The 17,065-nt window shown below is 39.3% G+C and overlaps 1 protein-coding gene across 6 annotated transcripts in view; it reads right to left on the bottom strand.

Annotated features, from left to right (window-relative positions):
- Nucleotides 1-17,065, bottom strand: part of CNTN1 (contactin 1) — a 507,922-nt gene that overhangs the window by 64,027 nt on the left and 426,830 nt on the right. For all 6 annotated transcript variants that reach the window (XM_075065761.1, XM_075065747.1, XM_075065743.1 and 3 more), the window contains 4 exons: nucleotides 13,878-13,981; nucleotides 5,696-5,882; nucleotides 3,738-3,850; nucleotides 2,412-2,568 (listed from right to left, as the gene is read on the bottom strand). In XM_075065761.1, the coding sequence (XP_074921862.1) occupies nucleotides 2,412-2,568; nucleotides 3,738-3,850; nucleotides 5,696-5,882; nucleotides 13,878-13,981 (561 nt within the window). The remainder of the gene's footprint in view (nucleotides 1-2,411; nucleotides 2,569-3,737; nucleotides 3,851-5,695; nucleotides 5,883-13,877; nucleotides 13,982-17,065) is intronic.

The following is a 17,065-nucleotide window of genomic DNA, read 5'->3' as shown; positions in this document are numbered from 1 at the left end:
AGAGTGCAGTGCTAGGAACAGCTAAGATACTGCGCAGAACCCTCAAACTCCCAGGCCTCTGGTAGAGGACCCGAGGTTGAGGAAGACACATACCACCCATAGGGGTGAGAGGGGAATTTTTTTTTATATATATATATATACTTGGCTTCCAAACACAACAACATTTGCAAATCAAAATTTTTTGTTGTCCTTTTAATAACTAAATTAACTGCAGAAATAAATGTGCTATAACTTACCTGTTTTTGCTCCCATTTTACTTTAACAAAGCAGCTATTCTCAATAGCCAGATGGACCCTGTTAAGAAGTCATTCTTCCAACAGTGCAACATTTTTGTTTACAACTGCATTGCTTATTATGTTCATCTCACTGTCTAAGAGTTAGAAGCTCCACTGTGGTACACAGAATGGACATGCATTAGTCCCAGCACTATGTTTCTGAGAGGGCTACCAGGAAAGGAAAAGCTGATAGGGAGCATGCTACTACCCTGTCGCACAGCCACCAGTAACCTCCCTGCTAAAAGTTTGCCAGGTTGTGAATATGGACACAGCAGTGCATTCTGCTCTCCTTGGGAAGAGGCAGGGACTGAGCCATAAATCTGCAAGAAATGCTGGCCTTGTGGTCCATATACTAGGATGGCAATGGAGAGTGCCCAGGCTCGTGTCTTTTTTTCAGCCTCCCCCACTGCCATGCGCATGGTCCAGTCACAATCATGCTGTCACTCTCTCTCTCTCTGCATAGTTCCTCCCTATCTGAGGGTGATGAAAGTCACAAATTGAGCGGCTAATACTGCATGGAGTAGTATTCACCTACACAGCTATCTGCAAGACAGGTCAAAAGTGGCTGCTGAAGGTGCTAGAACATTACGTAATGTAACACACTGAGATTTCTGTAATATACAAATGTAATAATACTAATTTTTTTGACTTAATACTGGATAACATGCTGCTTCTGAAATTACCATACAGCACATGGATTAAAAACTGGCTGGCTGACCAATATGACAAAACCCAGTTGTCAATGGGGAATCATCATTAAATGGGTATGTTTCTTGAGGGGGCTCCGCAGGGACTGGTACTAATCCTGACACTATTCAGTATGTTCACCAATGATCTGGAAGTAAATATAAAATCCCTGGCTGATAACATTTACAGATAACACAAAGATTGGTGGAGTGGTAAACAATGACTAGGACAGTAGAGCAAACTGAATCACTTGGGAAGACAGGCCCATTTAAAGAAAATGTGTTTTAATATAGCCAATTAGAAAGTCATATATCTAGGAACAGGGAGTGCAGACCACACCTACAGAATGGGGGCATGTATCCTGGAAAGCATTTAGGGGACAGAGCACAACTCTAAATAGGATTTAGGGCTCACACTGGACAAGCAGTTGAATATTTGCTCCCAGTGTGACAAATGGGACTAATGAGATCCTTGAATGTATAAGCAGGGGTGTAGTGAGTAAGAGTAGGGAGGTAATTTACCTCTTATACCACTTTGTTGAAATTCATGCTGGACTACTGAATACAGTTATGGTGTCCACTTTTTTAATAAGGATGTTGAAAAACTGGAGAGGGTGCAGAAAAGAGATAGGAAAATGATTCTAGGGCTGAATAAAATGTCTTACTGGAGAGAATTAGAGAGCTCAATCTCTTCAGTTTATCAAAAAAATTGACTTGATTACAGTGTACAAATAACAATGGGAAGAGAACACTGGGTAATAAAAGGTTCTTTAATGTAGGGGAGAAAGACATAACAAGAACCAATGACTGGAAACTGAAGCTAGACAAATTCAAATTAGATACACTGATTAAACAATGGCACAAACTACGAAAGGAAGTGGTGGGTGCTCCATCTCTTAATGTCTTCAGATGAAGACTGAATGCTTTTCTGGGAGATACACTTTAGTTAAACACAAGTTGTTGGGCTGAGTTATAGGAGTAATTGGGTGAAATTTAATGACCTGTGATATACAGAAAGTCAGACGAGATTATCTAATGGTCCCTTCTCACCTTAATCTGTAAAACTCTATGAAGACTCCCTAGCACTCTCTCTGCAAAATAGTACCAATGGCTACACAGGGTGTGTGCCAAGAGGTAGGCATAAAGCTTACAGTTGTCACCATTCTCTTCCTTAAGTTTAAAAAAACACCAAAAAACCAAGAATCAAATGTAAGATGGCAGCACCAGCATCCAATTTCATGACATTTATGCTTATTCCGAAATAGCATTTTGCATACTACATACTATCATAATTCGTACCCCAGATATACAAAGACTGGAGAGACAGAAAAACAGAGAGATAAAGAGAGAGAGTTTTACCACAGGTTCTTCTCGTCAGGAATGGCATGCATTTACTGGTCTATGAATTCATCTAGCCATATATTCCCAATATGATAAAAAAAATGCCTACCTGAAATTTTTATTTGAGCTACTTCTCCATCTCCTCCTTCACTGTGTGCTCGAACCTCAACAATATATTCACCATCTCTGGGGACTGGCAACTCTATTGAATGTGTGCCAGTTGAATACAATGTGCCCTCATGCTGGCCATCTGGTCTATACAGCACCTTGCAAAGCCATAAACAAGTACAGTTATTGAAATGTCATGTTGCAGCTGATACCACAGTTGCATCCTTCCAGTTTTGATTAACAAGTTTAGGGTGCTAATTTTATGTGTACATACTTAATTTTAGATCAAAACTAAAGAACCTATGCTGCTTGCAGCTTGCTATAATGTAAAGGAGCCTGGAGGGAGCAGATATTTCCTTTTTTATTTCTAACTAATGGCAAAACAATATCATCTCCTTGATAGATAAATTTTCCATGTGGGTTCAAGTTAAGAATGACTGAGGATAATACTTTCAAGCTCACCAACCAAAACAAAAACATACCATACATCTTACCGCATACTAGAGAATGAATGATTTAATGTCCTCAGAAGGTAGCACAATTTTTCTTTTTTATTAATATGTTTCAGAGCTAGTAAATTATTATAAATGTGAAGTTAGCATGTGACTTATAAGATACATGGAAAAGATCTCTGCTCATCTTCAATGATTCACAGGAAGTAACTCAATCCATCAAACAAGAACTTGTGTAGCACTCTAGCTCTTTTACGCCAAGTAAACACCACCACCAAATAGGATCCTGTTTTTAATGGTTTCAGCATATTGATAGCTATACCTAACCATCTTCCTATAATTTATAGATATGCTTGCACCGTAGTTGCATGTACCATAATGTGCTGTCCCTTTAAGGACAGCTTTATATAGACTGGTTCTATTAGCGTCTTTGATTTATAAATACAGGTATTCTGGAGGTTGTAATTCTCAGAGGGAGGATGGGAACAATAGGCTGGAAGTAACTCATCCTGGGAAAAGGGGAAAAAATATAAAAGAGCATAATTTTTTGAATGTATGCTGTGGGAGACATGTCACTGTGGGAGCAATCAGTTCTGTTGCATGTCTAAAATGGTGATTCTCAGCCTTTTCCATACTTTGACCCACGTTATAACATAAAATTTTAGGCTCCCTCCCATCTCACCATAAAAAAGAAGGGTGTTCATAACCCTCCTCCAAAGACATTGGGGAACAGGGGAGTTGTGACCTCTAGATTGTGAACCCATGGTCTAAACTAAGGATGCAAGCACATTAGAGCCAGAGTAGGTAGCAATATTGACAATAAGATATACTGTGTGCAGGATATAAAAGATAGAAACTATTTTTACAGATCATACTTTGTATCCTTGAACAGCAGATTCATTTGACTTTGGCGTGACATGGTCCCAGGTGATGATGTACCTTGAACCAGACCTGACTGTACTGATAATTCTGGGACGTTGGCTTGGAGCTGAAAAATAAACATACAATTTTGTGTGCAGAAACAATGATGCTTCACAAACCTTCATTTACATTTGAATGAGCCTTCTATAAAGGAAGATTATGGCTGGCCTTTCTGTGAATGTGAGCCAGTCTCTCTCCTGGAATGCAGTTCTACGGCTCCAGCTATGCATTTTTGCATGGCTTGTGCAATGGGCTCCCTGTGGGTTTGGCATTTGTGTGCTGCCAGAACAGACGGGGCCAATTTCTATCCCTTTCTGTGGAACTGGGCTTGTGTTTCCTTGCAGGCATCTATGTCCAGAACCTCCCAGAATTTAGCTTAATTATACTTATTCACTGAATTTAAATCTTTAAAAAATTATATAAAAGCATTTCTATAGCACTTATCTGTGTGGTAATCAGAGTGCCTTCCTGTACAAAGTGTAATTATAGTTAGAACAGTAGCCATGTAAAATGGAATCTTCTTATCCAGACATATGCTCCCTGCAGGCCTGAGTCAAATGGTATACTACTTACCTTATTGACAAAGCACATGTTACTCTCAGACATTTTTAGGCCATCCAAGCACATTTATAAATAAAGAAACACAGTCCTTAATTAAATATCACTCATGGCTTCATTATTATTTAATTATTTAATTCTGTCGCATACAGGATTTCAAAAGTGACTAGTGATTCTGGGTGCCCAAACTGAGCCACTTTAAAGAGGCCTGATTTTTAAAGGGTGGATGCTCAACACATTCTGAAAATCAGCTCCCCTTTAAGGTGTCTCCAGCTAGGGAGCTAAACACTGAAGTGCCACAAGTTCTGTGAAAATCTTTGCTTGAGGCTATAACCTATGGAGCCAAGCCTACATTACTCTTGGACCAGATCATGGCTTGCCGTGCCTGGCTGTAGAGATGTCCCTTACTCCCCTGTGCCAGATTTCCAAGTTGAAATGACAACGAGTGGAGATTAGCTTCTTCAGAGCCACACCTCCACAACTACCTGCTGCCCCATACAAGGGGCTTGTGTTACTGCCACAATTTAACCCCTGGGAAAACCCTGTGTGTATGTGTCACAGACACACAGTCTCGGTGCTCTGGAACAACTCTGAATGAAGTCAGGCAGGACTCTGATGGAGAGTATCTCCCCTCAGGGCACGCTGTCATCAGGGCAAGAAGCCTGCTCAGTTTCGGCAATTTCTAGGTTTGACCTCAGAGAGTCCAGCACCCCTGTTCACACAATGAGCTCCCCGCAACAAGTCCAGCCTTACATGCCTCCAAAGGGCCCTGCACCCCAACTTCGCAGTCAGCAGTGAGTCTCAGCCAGCATTGTAAAGCAGAAGGGTTTATTAGTTGACAGGAACACAGCACAGAAGAGACCTTGTTAGCACAGAAATCAAAGCTCCAAAGCTCTGACCCTCCCCCTGAGACTCCAGCCAGAAGACTGCCTAGCTTCTAGCAGCCCAGCCTGAGACATGCCTGTTGCCCCTCCTCCATCTTTTGGTTTTTTCCCGGGCAAGCAGGTCACTTGGTCTGCACCAATACCTCTGTCTCATTCTTGCAGAGGGGGGCCCAGCCATCAGTTGCCAGGCTACACAGTGTCAGCCATTCTCTGAACCCAGTCAGCAGTCACACTTGCCCTCTAGGGACTCTGCAATGATCAAACACCCATATCCCATCACTAGACACTTGAATAATACATAGGGAAAACTGAGAGATGCACACAGTATTCAGAAAAAACAGTAAGAACATTCCCACTTTGCCACAGTCTGGTGTTAAACCCAGTAGTTATAGTATTAGTATATGCAAAGTGCAAATGCATAGTAACGAAGTGCAGAACTTTAGAAATAAATCCAGAGTTCCTTTACTTACGTGCTTTTCTTGTAATGATATCAGCAGCAACACTGGGTGGTCCATATCCTGCACTATTGTAGGCGGAAACATCTACATGGTACCGGGTACTAGGTTTCAAATTTTCCAGTCTGGTTGAGTAGTCCTGACTGCTCACTAGCACCCGCTGCGCAGCGGCTTCTTTGTCATGAACAGTCCAGTAACGAATCTGTACACAGTTGAATTGAGTGATAATTTGATGTAATTAATGATATTGAAATGTTACAGAAACTTTAGACTGGAGGACAGAATAATTTTAAAACAATAAAGTTTGTTTCTGGCTAATTGCTACTCCTTATATTAAGCCAAGTGATAGGATCATATCAAGAAACAGAAAATACTTCAGATTTGATGTAGAAACTTTTCCACTAATGAACCTGATTTGTACCCAATTAAACCAATGGAGGTTTTGTGATAGACTTAACTGGGTGCAGGACTGGGCCTTACTAGAACAGGGCTATCTTGCTGTTGCTCTTTTATACTCGAAAATTTTACGCTCAACTTTAATATCATTTTCTAGGTCACAATGTACTCTGTAATGCAAAGACACCTTGGACTAAGTTGTACAGTACACTCCACTTCCTACTTCATGGCATTCTAGCTAATACAATCCCTACAAAAGCAATTCATTCATATTTTTCATTCTGCTCTCATTCCCCACATACAGTATGCCCTATCCAGACCAAGCTGGAGAAACCCTTCTCTCTCTATGAAAGATGCTGCTCAAAACACTTTTACTAAAATTTATTATCCACCATAACTTTTATCACATTCAGCCAGTGTTTTTGTTTCTGTGATTTAAAGGTTATAATAAGCAATTGACAAAGCAGTTTGACAGCACAGTAACGAGGTATAAGAAACAAAAGGGATCTACATCACCCAACCTGATATCTATTTCCTGCTCATTCCTCTGGGAACTGTGTTTAACAGACTGAACATGCATTGAAGTTAGACATCAAAGCATTATCACATACTTAATAAACTGACTTGTTATCAGAACTTACTTGTTTTTTTTAAATCTGCTCTTGTCTTCTAGGAGGTGCTTTAGCTAAGTAATGAAGCTTAAATGGTTAAACTGAAGAAGTGTACAATATTGTATGCGTTTTTAAACTTAATATTTAAGTCATTTTTCTATAATACTTAATGTTTTAGGAGTGTTTATAAATTGTTATAATTTCCCCTCTCTTTAAATATATTGTGCATTCTTATCTTTTATTTCACTCTCCTCCGCCAAATATCATTAATCACTATTAAACCACATAAGACCAGGTAGAAAACACTGACAAGCAGTTCACAACCTACTTTGTATAGGTTCCCTATTTTCCTCTTCTCCTTGCCCTCAAAATTCTCCTCTGCTCTCTTTTCTTTGTATCAACTTAAATTATACATTCAAGAAATATATTAAGACCAGTCCATTAATGCCAATGTCAGGGGCAACTCAGGGATTTAATACTAGGTCATCACTGAGTTGACAGACATTTTTATTAGAAAGGGAACAGGATTTATACCCTCTTCTACCCAATCTCTTTCCTCTCCTTTTTACCTGTAAACTCACTGAATGTGCAATCTAAAATCAATGCACTCACTTCCTCTCCTTGAGCTCTGTACTGGATCCCTTCCAATATTTCCACTCTACTAAAACAATTCTCAGTAGAATTCGGACACATATGCAAACACTCACAACTTCCCAGTTACTCTAATGGCCTCTTCTTCATCTTCATTCTCCTTGACCTACCAGCTTCTTTCATTCTGTCAATCATCCTCTCCTACGTAATCATCCTCCTATTCTCATTAAGCTTGCAAGAATCTGCCCGCTCCTGGTTCTCCATCTACCTACGATGGTTTCTTTAGTGCCTCTCTCAGCGGATGCTCCTCCTTTCCTTCCCTATTCTTTGTAGGTATTCCCCGAGGCAATTAGCAGGCCAAAAACAAGTTGTGGTTAGCTGTGTTAGCAACAGTACTTTTAAAAAATATCCTACTGTGTTTCTGTCTCATACATTTCTATGGAAAACAGCCTGGACAACTCTATTAAAGATACATTATCTGTGATTTTCAAAAATGGATGCCTATGACTAGCCTCCTGCGTCCATACGTAGGCAACTAAATAAGTTGACTTGACTTTCTGAAGTGCTGATCACCCAGCAGCTTTCTCTGAACTTTGGAGGTCATTTATTTAAGCACCAAAACATATATTTAGGAAGGAAATATAAGGTACCCACTTATTACAAATCCTGGTCATTATGAAATTATGAATTTTTGATGATACTACACAGGGTCCGTTTCACCACTGTCTTGTGGAATCATTCACAACTGTGCAACATGAGAGTAAAATATTATCAATATCAATTGGTAGCACAGTTTGCACAGATGTAAGCAACTACAAAAGGCACAAGCTGTGGAGGACGAGGTCCACAGCATTTTGTTTTTCAAGTACTTTTAGTCTGTGCATTTTTGCTCTGCTCCCACCTTCCTTGTAAATTATTTTAGCTGATACCACAACAGAACCCTTTTAAGCCTTCCTTTAAGAAAGAGGTTAGTGTTATTACTAAACTATTCCATTCTTTAGGTCAGTGGTTCTCAAACTTTTGTACTGGTGACTCCTTTCACATAGAAAGCCTCAGAGTGTGACCCCCCTTTATCAATTAAAAACATTTTTTTATATAGTTAACGCTATTATAAATGCTGGAGGCGAAGCAGGGCTTAGGGTGGAGACTGACAGCTCACGACTCCCCATGTAAGAACCTCGTGACCCCCTAAGGGGTCCTGACCCCCAGTTTGAGAACCCCTGCTTTAAGTAAACCTTTCCTTGGAGGGTCTTCAATTTAGCAGACAAAGGTATAACTAGCTCCAATGGCTGGAAGTTGAAGCTAGATAGATTCAAATTACAAATAAAGGGCACTTTTTTAATAGTGAGGGTACTTAACCACTGGAACAACTTCCCAGAGGTTGTGGTGAATTTTGCATTCCTGAAAATTTTTAAATCAAGATAGGAAGTTTTTCTAAAAGCTGTGTTCTGGTTCAAACAGGAATTAATTCTGGGAAGTCCCATGGCTTGTGTTATACAGTATGGCATATTAGGTCACAATCATCCTTTCTGGCTTTATAATCTAGGAGGCCTCAAACAGAACTGATACAGCATGTTCTGATAACATAAGCACCCCTATTTTGCTGTCAAGCCACATTTGGCTTAGTCTTCTTTTCAGCTGGCATTAGGTTTTGTTCCCTAGATATTTCACTTTAAGGAGACTCCAAAAATATGTTGAGAGAGGTTGTGTTGGCTTGTTTCTCCAGCTCCTACCACTGCTACTCTCCCACTCACAAATTATGGTACAACTTGCTGTTTGGCAAGGCTTGATGTTTCTCTTAAGCGTTTAAGTTAAACCGTTTAACTTTCTTCTACCCCCAGGTCTGCACTGTAGCTGAATGAGTGGTGAGACAGTAGAAGGGTTTCCCTTCCAATTGAAATGCCTAGAGGGGCATTTTAGCAGCCAAAATAATTGAACCAAGGCTTTCCTAATTTAATTTATACATCAAAGTCTATTGTCAATGCTTACATAAGTTTGCCTGTCAATAGTAATAATACAAGCTGTCCATACTATGATCATTATAACCATATGATTACCATCATGGCTCTACCAACTCTTTCACAATATAGACATAATTGCACATGCATACGCTGACCAAATTGGCTCCCACTTTAAACATGGTTTACAGCATGCAAGCATATGTATTTTTCTGATTATAGAAATGAACATGCTGCACAGTTTTGGAAATTAGTCCAGTAGCAGCCACCACTTAGAATTTTCTTGAAATACATTTAGGTGAAATAGATACACAATGTCACTACATTCTTTTGGGAAGTAAAACAGGACTTGGAGGAAATGTTGTGTGCTGCCACCTCGGAGATCTATGCGTGACATTTCTAGAACAGTTTCACTGACTGGGCCCAGTGAGGCTCCCTGTTCTTTGAAGGCAAAAACTAAAGTCTATGAAAGGCTGGGGTTAGTGATGATGCTTGCTGGTAACATTTGCTGGATGTTTGAAAGAACAGCATTAGTTTAAGCTTAGGAAACATCAGTTTTATGATGATCCTGTTTGAGAAGCATGTGTTGTGAAGTGAGCAATGAAAAGGGGGGCTGAGAATTCAGGAGAAGCTGGAAGCCTTAGTAACCCAACTCAGACCCAGGTCACTTCAGCACTCTACCTAGACAAAGCCAGAGCTCTTGGTGTAGGAATCCCTTGCAAAGGGCACCAAGATATTCACATATTTCCATGCTTCTACAGGGAAAAAAAAAAAACCCCAACCAACGAACCAAACCAAAAAAAACCAAAAACAGATTTTTGTGGTGCTTAAATACTGGAGAGAAAATGTTCATGTTTAGGCTTTAAAATGACTAGACTGTATCATTGACCTATTTTATTAAAATATGAACTAAAATTACTTCTATGTCAATCTTTTAAATATCCAGGCTTTTTCCTTACTGAGGTATTATCACAATGTGGAGAAACAAACAATATGCATCTCTCAGACAGAGATCCTCTCTGGTATAGATAATCACATACCTTTCTAAATAGTTGCTTAGTCTCAGAGTAGTATTTTGATTCCATAATACTGTAATGAAGTGTTGTATATGGACCTCTGCTTTCTACTGGCTAGAACCACAACTCCTCAACTGTATGCCCTATGCTATTAACAGCTTGAGGTATTTCTCCTTTGGTTTAAGTTGGGGCCTGTGCAATTGGAACAAGGGGATCTGAGCACACTCTCCATTTCTGCCATGAAGTTCCAAATGGACCTGAGTCTGCTGCAAAGTGACATCTGTGAAATAGTAGGTGGTCAAATGTCTGTCTGTTATGGTCTGATTAATGATAATTGTGGTGGTGATGTTGCCACGAAATGCAAACCTGTACAGTGACTGCCAGGGGTTCACGCCTTCATTTTTTGGTACACTTTGACATGTTAAATGCATGTTTTACCTAGGGATGGTGAACACACTAAAGCTTTTGTTGATCACTCAACAGCTGCCCAAAGTCCTTGAACCCCTCTCACCTGGGAGAAACTGTCTATATTCCTCCAATTCATCTACATGCTGTACAGCTAGGTGTACAATAAAATAAGTAACAGAGTTGTTAAACAATTTGAGCGAGAAAAAGGAATGAAACTTTCAGCCACTCCACTGAGATGCGAATTAAATTCCTTGCAGGAATAAGATCATTTAAAAATTAAATTAACCTAAATTCCAAATACATTGAATCTTGGTTCAAATGACTTAAATTTAACCACTGTGACAATGCGATTCGTATGTATTAAACTCAGACGTCTATACAGCTTTTCTCTACCCATCTACTTAGGATACAAACATGAACATATACCTGGGTCATGATAATTATTTTTGGAAACCATGACTTATTCCCTTGAGTGCTGAGACACTAACACTGCCCCCTTTATAAAATCCCTGGGTCTCCTGAAGTATACTTCAAATACTTTAAAGGTCTATGGAGCACTTGATCGCTACTCTTTTTCCTTTTCTCTGGTCACCCTGTACTTTGGTTCAATTAAAATAATATCCAAATTACATTTCCTCATTGCCACTAGCTTGTTCAGTTGTCCAGTCTGTTCATTACATTTGAATCACAAACTGAATTTTTTCATTACAAGATTTTAGGTCAAATTTTGAGATCAGTTCCTTCTTTTTTGTGGTGTCCTGGACTATCCAAATAGGAATCCCCAGGGTAAGGGAATCCTCAGTAGGCACTGACAGTTTTGTGCCAGCCCAACTCCAGCTCTCACTGGACGGGTTGAACCAAGACTGAGGAGGGGGTTGTCTGATAGTCTCTGGCCCAATGTAGGTCATCACATGCCATCATAGATTAGCACTGCCTGCAAATCCCTAGGTTCAGGAAAACTCCCTTAACTCCCTTGTGGTCCCGTGCCTTTGGTGTGTCCAGATGATCCTGCACAGCAGAGAATCTAACTCTTTGTAAGCATGGGAGAGATATCAAGAAAGAAGCCCTATATGATCCTTGTGTGAGCTTGACATGAAAAAAAAGTTATAGAAATATTCTTTATCGTTACAGAACAAACATTTTATGTTGGCCAGTTGTACAACACAAAGTATGCTACAAAATAAAGCAGTAACAAAGCTTACGTACTAGAATCATGGAATTTGCAATTAAATCTTTCATATTTATCTATGTCACTTCCAAGAAATATGACTAAAGCTATAAAATCCAATTATATTTTACTCATTTAATATACTTTATTGATATTAGTGAGGACACTTAGTGCCTAGTAAAAAAATCCCCACAAAACAGTTTCATAACCATAAATGTGTATAATAAAAGCCAAACAATATATTTACTACATGTAAGAAGCAGGAAATATATATACCCATTAGAACTGCATGTACTGGGCAGCTCATAAATCTTATATTCTCTGTATGGAGGGAGCTAGTTCATATTTTATCTTTCATTTAGGTGTGAGTTGAGGACATACCTCAGTAATAGCAAAATTTATCAGTTCACACTCATCACTGCTAGTGCAGTAGTCATGAGTGCCTGCTTTAGTGTCAAGAAAACCTGACTCTTCATGGTGTGAAAAGGCTAGTATCACAGGTAAAATGCCTTCAACTACTTTTCTCTCGGTATCCCCAACTCTTCGACTCTTGAATATATGGTGCCAGTTATATCCTGAGAGAGCTTTTTTTTCATGGAATGTGAAGGATTAAAATGAAAAGGAGGAAGTATTCTGATTTAACTAGGTATTTTTATAAATTGTGTTCGAAATGGACAATAATGCAATTAAATAAATAAATAAAACCTGAGAGTATGCATTCCAGTTTTTAAACAACTTTACTTTGATCAAATTAGCACCCCTTCCAGGCTTGGATTAAGACAGTCCAGGACACAGACCTCCCTGTAACGCTGTCCTGTGGTCCTGCCCCCATGCTGAAGGTCCCTTTACTGGCAGTGGCAAAGGGTCCTCCTCCCCTCCCCAGTAGGATAATACCCACTTCTCCCATCACAAGCAGCAGAAGAGGCCACTCATATTCACCCCAACAGCTGATGTACATCTGCTTGTGTAGGTAGGCTGGGACACAAAGAGAATCCTCTGCCGGGGTGATGTTGATGAGCTCCCCCCAGAGCAGTGGATCTTGGAATTTATACCCCACTGGGATTCACAAGGCAACTGACACCTCTAACTGATGCATTTTATGAGGCTATTCTGAATTTGCATATGCTCTTTTTACAGCATGTAGGTAAATATATGTCAGAGAATTAAAATTGCAAAGCAAGTCATTAACTTAGCAAGACCCAAATCCTTTTCTCAGAGCACTGCTGAAGTAAACAGACTGTATGCTGCAGAGTTCTCCAGCGGCTACTGTGTATGTGCAGGAAGAAATCCACTCTCTGCTGGGATGCTCCATGACAACTTCTGCATCTGTTTGATCCCTCTAGCTGTTGTGCCCCTTTTTTTGCAAGAGAGTGTAAGAAAAAGTTTCACTGGTGGATTTGGGTTGTTGTGGACCCAGTAGCCCTACCCTGCTCCCAAATCATTCCTTCTTGCTAGGGTGCACCAATGCTGGATGGCAAGCAGAAGATGCAGACAGACTCCCTCAAATCCTGTTCCACCTGCACATTAAAATCCCAGGATTCTGCATCTTCTACTGACTATATTCAGGCTGCAGCATCTGTTTCCAAGTTACTATAAATTCTGTTGGGGATATTTAAAAATAATTACTATACCTGATCATTTGATAATGTAGTGGTCCATTAGTTACTTACAAGTCTGTTTCTGCAGTGAGAAAGACATTACAGCGTACAGTGAATGTTTACACCCAAAACTTATTCTGAACCTGTTTTGAGACATTTATGGGCCAAATCCTCTACTGGTATAAACTGGAAAAATTCTTCTGTGGAGTTCTGAAGACATATGAAGATATATACAAGTAGGGGAATTTGACCAAAAGTCTTATATTTTAGTATCAAAATATTATACCTTATATGAAACATCTAATAGGTAGAGAAATAAATATGTACAGCAAACATCAATTAATGCTGAGCATTAAGAGTTAGAATGTGACGGTGTGTATTGTCTGTGCATAATCAATTACTGTATTTAAATGAATGTGAAGATATTTATAAGTGTCACTTCTGAACTCACCTGATATCCTTCAACAGATTGCTCAAAAACATGCTCCCAGGAAACGGAGATTTCAGAAGATGATAAGACTTTTACATTCACATTTCTAGGCTGTTCAGTAGGAGCTGGAAATGGAAAACATTCAACCCCATCAAGTGCATTGTAATATTTACTTGCATGGTCTTTTCTTGTAATATTTCGTATTATTTTTTCATTTTCACAAGGCCAAGTCCTCAGGTCTTTAACCTGTGTTTACTTAGGTAAACTCTAATTTCATTGGGTATTTGTTTTAGACAGGACTGAGAAAAAGTAGAGTAGGGATCTCAGGATTAGGCCCACATTAAATATTTATTAGCTTTAGCGGGTTCCAAAGTGAAAGTTTAATAAACTAAAAATATGCTCAAATAAAAACAGACAGAACCAAAAAAACCACTGATCTTTTACTCAGCTGTATAGTGTTTCTCACATTAAAAACTGTAGGCCACATTTTCAAAGTCAATTGCATGCAAATATTTATTTGCTTCTTATGCATGCAGATATAACATACTGTACATTATGTGTATGCAAGTCAGATAATTATGCATGCAGTGGGCTAGTTGTGTGTCTAAATGAATATGTATGTGCATTCACATCAGGTATTTGTGCATGTAAGTTGGACACATGCAAATGTTTGTGTATGCTTAACTTTAAAAATCTGACCTTGCATCGCCAAATGCACAATCAGACCATTTTAATGTGAAAAGTTTTCTTTTTATTTAAAAATTAACTTGTAGTGCCTAAAACAATAAGTGTTCGTTTAGTTAGAGGAAGCTGCCAATTTCACTCTATTGCTTGCATTTAAAAGGAGCTAATGAATGTAAAAATGCATAAACAGTGCACAGAATCTATGAAAGATTCCATTTTCAAGCTAAGATCAGTTGTCTTTTATGGGTCTTTTGAAACAAGTTGCAACAGACAGCCACTGCTGCTTCAGCACAGGAAAGCTTTCATATATTTAATCTTCCAACTGGGCATCAAATCAACTATGTATCAAAATAGCCACTATTCAGAAAAAAAAAATCAGTTACATTTCTTATGAGAAGTATCTAAGGCAACAAAATAATCTTATGTGCAAAGTTACTCTTTTTAATTGTCTTTCACTAACAGTTAATAATTCAAATGTATAACTTTAAAAAAAATGATGCACTGATGTTAAGGCTATTTTCTCAGTTATAAACATTTAAGTAAGCACAAACACCACAATCTAAAGTTTTAGTACTAAGTATAACTACTGCTAATGCAATTTCATTACACACATTTGCATGAAACACATGGAATCACAGAAAAACTAGTGCACTAAAATGAATAAAGATGTCTAGGATTATTATTAGACACATATAGCTTTATGGCTAAACACATAACTCAGTAGCAATGAAAGTATATATCATGATTATGTAGCTTTACAATCTCTAGCAACACATTCGATAAGTTGCCTTGCCTATCCGTAGCCTTATCATTTGCTGAATCATAGCTGTGCAGGCATTAGAGATGGAAGAGACCAGGTTATCTTGTCCATCTCCATGCCAATGCAGGAGTGCTTGCCATTGTACCATTTGGTAGTGTTTTGTTCAATGCCCAAGATTTAAATGCCCAAGTCACATGGTTTCCATAATTTCCCTTGGGTCGAATAGTTCTTACTGTTACTTTTCATATTTCACCCTCTTAAGTTTATTTATGTCCCCTTCAATAATACTAATTTTGCTTCTTATTTGCTATTTACACTAAGTATTTTGTAGACAGTCCATTTTTATATTATAGTTCAAATACATGACATCCACTCCATTTGTCATTTTCCAATTTTGCAATAAAAAAGCATTTCAGTTTGCCTCACAAGATGTATTCTTTACCAAAAACATGCTGCTTATCGCTCATAGTTCAGTTATCCTATAAAGGAAACGTTGTGGAATTAGGTACTGTCAGGGCAGTGAGAGGGTAAACTCTGTGTGGCTCCATGTAGGGTAAAGCTACAGGCAATCTTCACAACTATACAAGTCCCAATGCCTGCAGGGTTCTAAGGAGCCCGTGGTGTGCACTGCCTCTTGCTCACCTGTTGGAAAGGTGTATGCTGGGTTTCCTGCAGCCCCGGCTTATCAATGCGCTGGGTGAACATGGACATGGCTGTACACATATGCATTCTCCTTTGAGGCTACTAATGTTGTAGATCAGGGGTCGGCAACCTTTCAGAAGTGCTGTGCCAAGTCTTCATTTATTCACTCTAATTTAAGGTTTCGTGTGCCGGCAATATATTTTAATGTTTTTAGAAGGTCTCTCTCTTTCTAAGTCAATATTATATAAATAAACAATTGTTGTATTTAAAGTATATAAGGTTTTTAAAATATTTAAGAAGCTTCATTTAAAATAAAATTAAAACGCTGATCTTATCAGTTTTGTGTGATCCTTTTCCTTGCTGAGTTTTCCAACGTGCGCCACAGCAGGGAGTGGCTGGGGCCAGGAGCAGAGCCCTGGGATGGCTGCCGGTACCTGAGGCCAGCAGTGGGCTGAGTAGCGCTGGAAGTCTGGATACTGGCTGGCAGGGGTGCTGGTGGCCGGAACCCCAGACCGGACCGGGCTGAGCCTCTCAGCCTGCACTGGTCCGCTCAGTCCACTGCTGTCTGGGGTTCCGCAGGGGTAAAAGTAACTTAAATTTCTTACAGGACTGTCGTTTACAACCTCCTGCGGGTGGGAGGAGCTCGGGGTGGATAGTGTGGGAGCACTCAGAGCAAGGGGTTGGGATCGGGCAGGGGGTACAGAGCCGTCCTTAGGATTTATGGTGCCTAGGCGGATTATTAACTGTGCCCTGTGTCTGACTTGCTCTGAGCAACACAAACATAAGCTTACAGTATTGAAACTTGCCACATGCATGTTATTAACACCTTTAACTTAATTAAGCACACTGTAATGCTGATGGACAGCACTAAAATGTAGCACTATAGAAAATTCTGATTTGACAGAATTACGCAATCATATAATTTTTAATTGTCAACATTATGGAAATGTATATGAAGAGTATTGAAAAGATTTTTTTTTTATTAAAAGCAATCTTTCTGGCTTTTTGGCTGCAAAATCAGTAGTGTCATCGTATGACAAAGACAAAGACGTCTTGTTTGATTGCAAGACTAGCAAGCCCAGTCAGGCGTTCCAGACTCATTGTAGAGCGGAGATAATTTTTA

This window comes from Chelonoidis abingdonii, chromosome 1 (assembly GCF_003597395.2).
Source record: "Chelonoidis abingdonii isolate Lonesome George chromosome 1, CheloAbing_2.0, whole genome shotgun sequence".
Lineage (NCBI taxonomy): Eukaryota > Metazoa > Chordata > Testudines > Testudinidae > Chelonoidis > Chelonoidis abingdonii.
This window is presented reverse-complemented; position numbering and strand designations above follow the sequence as displayed.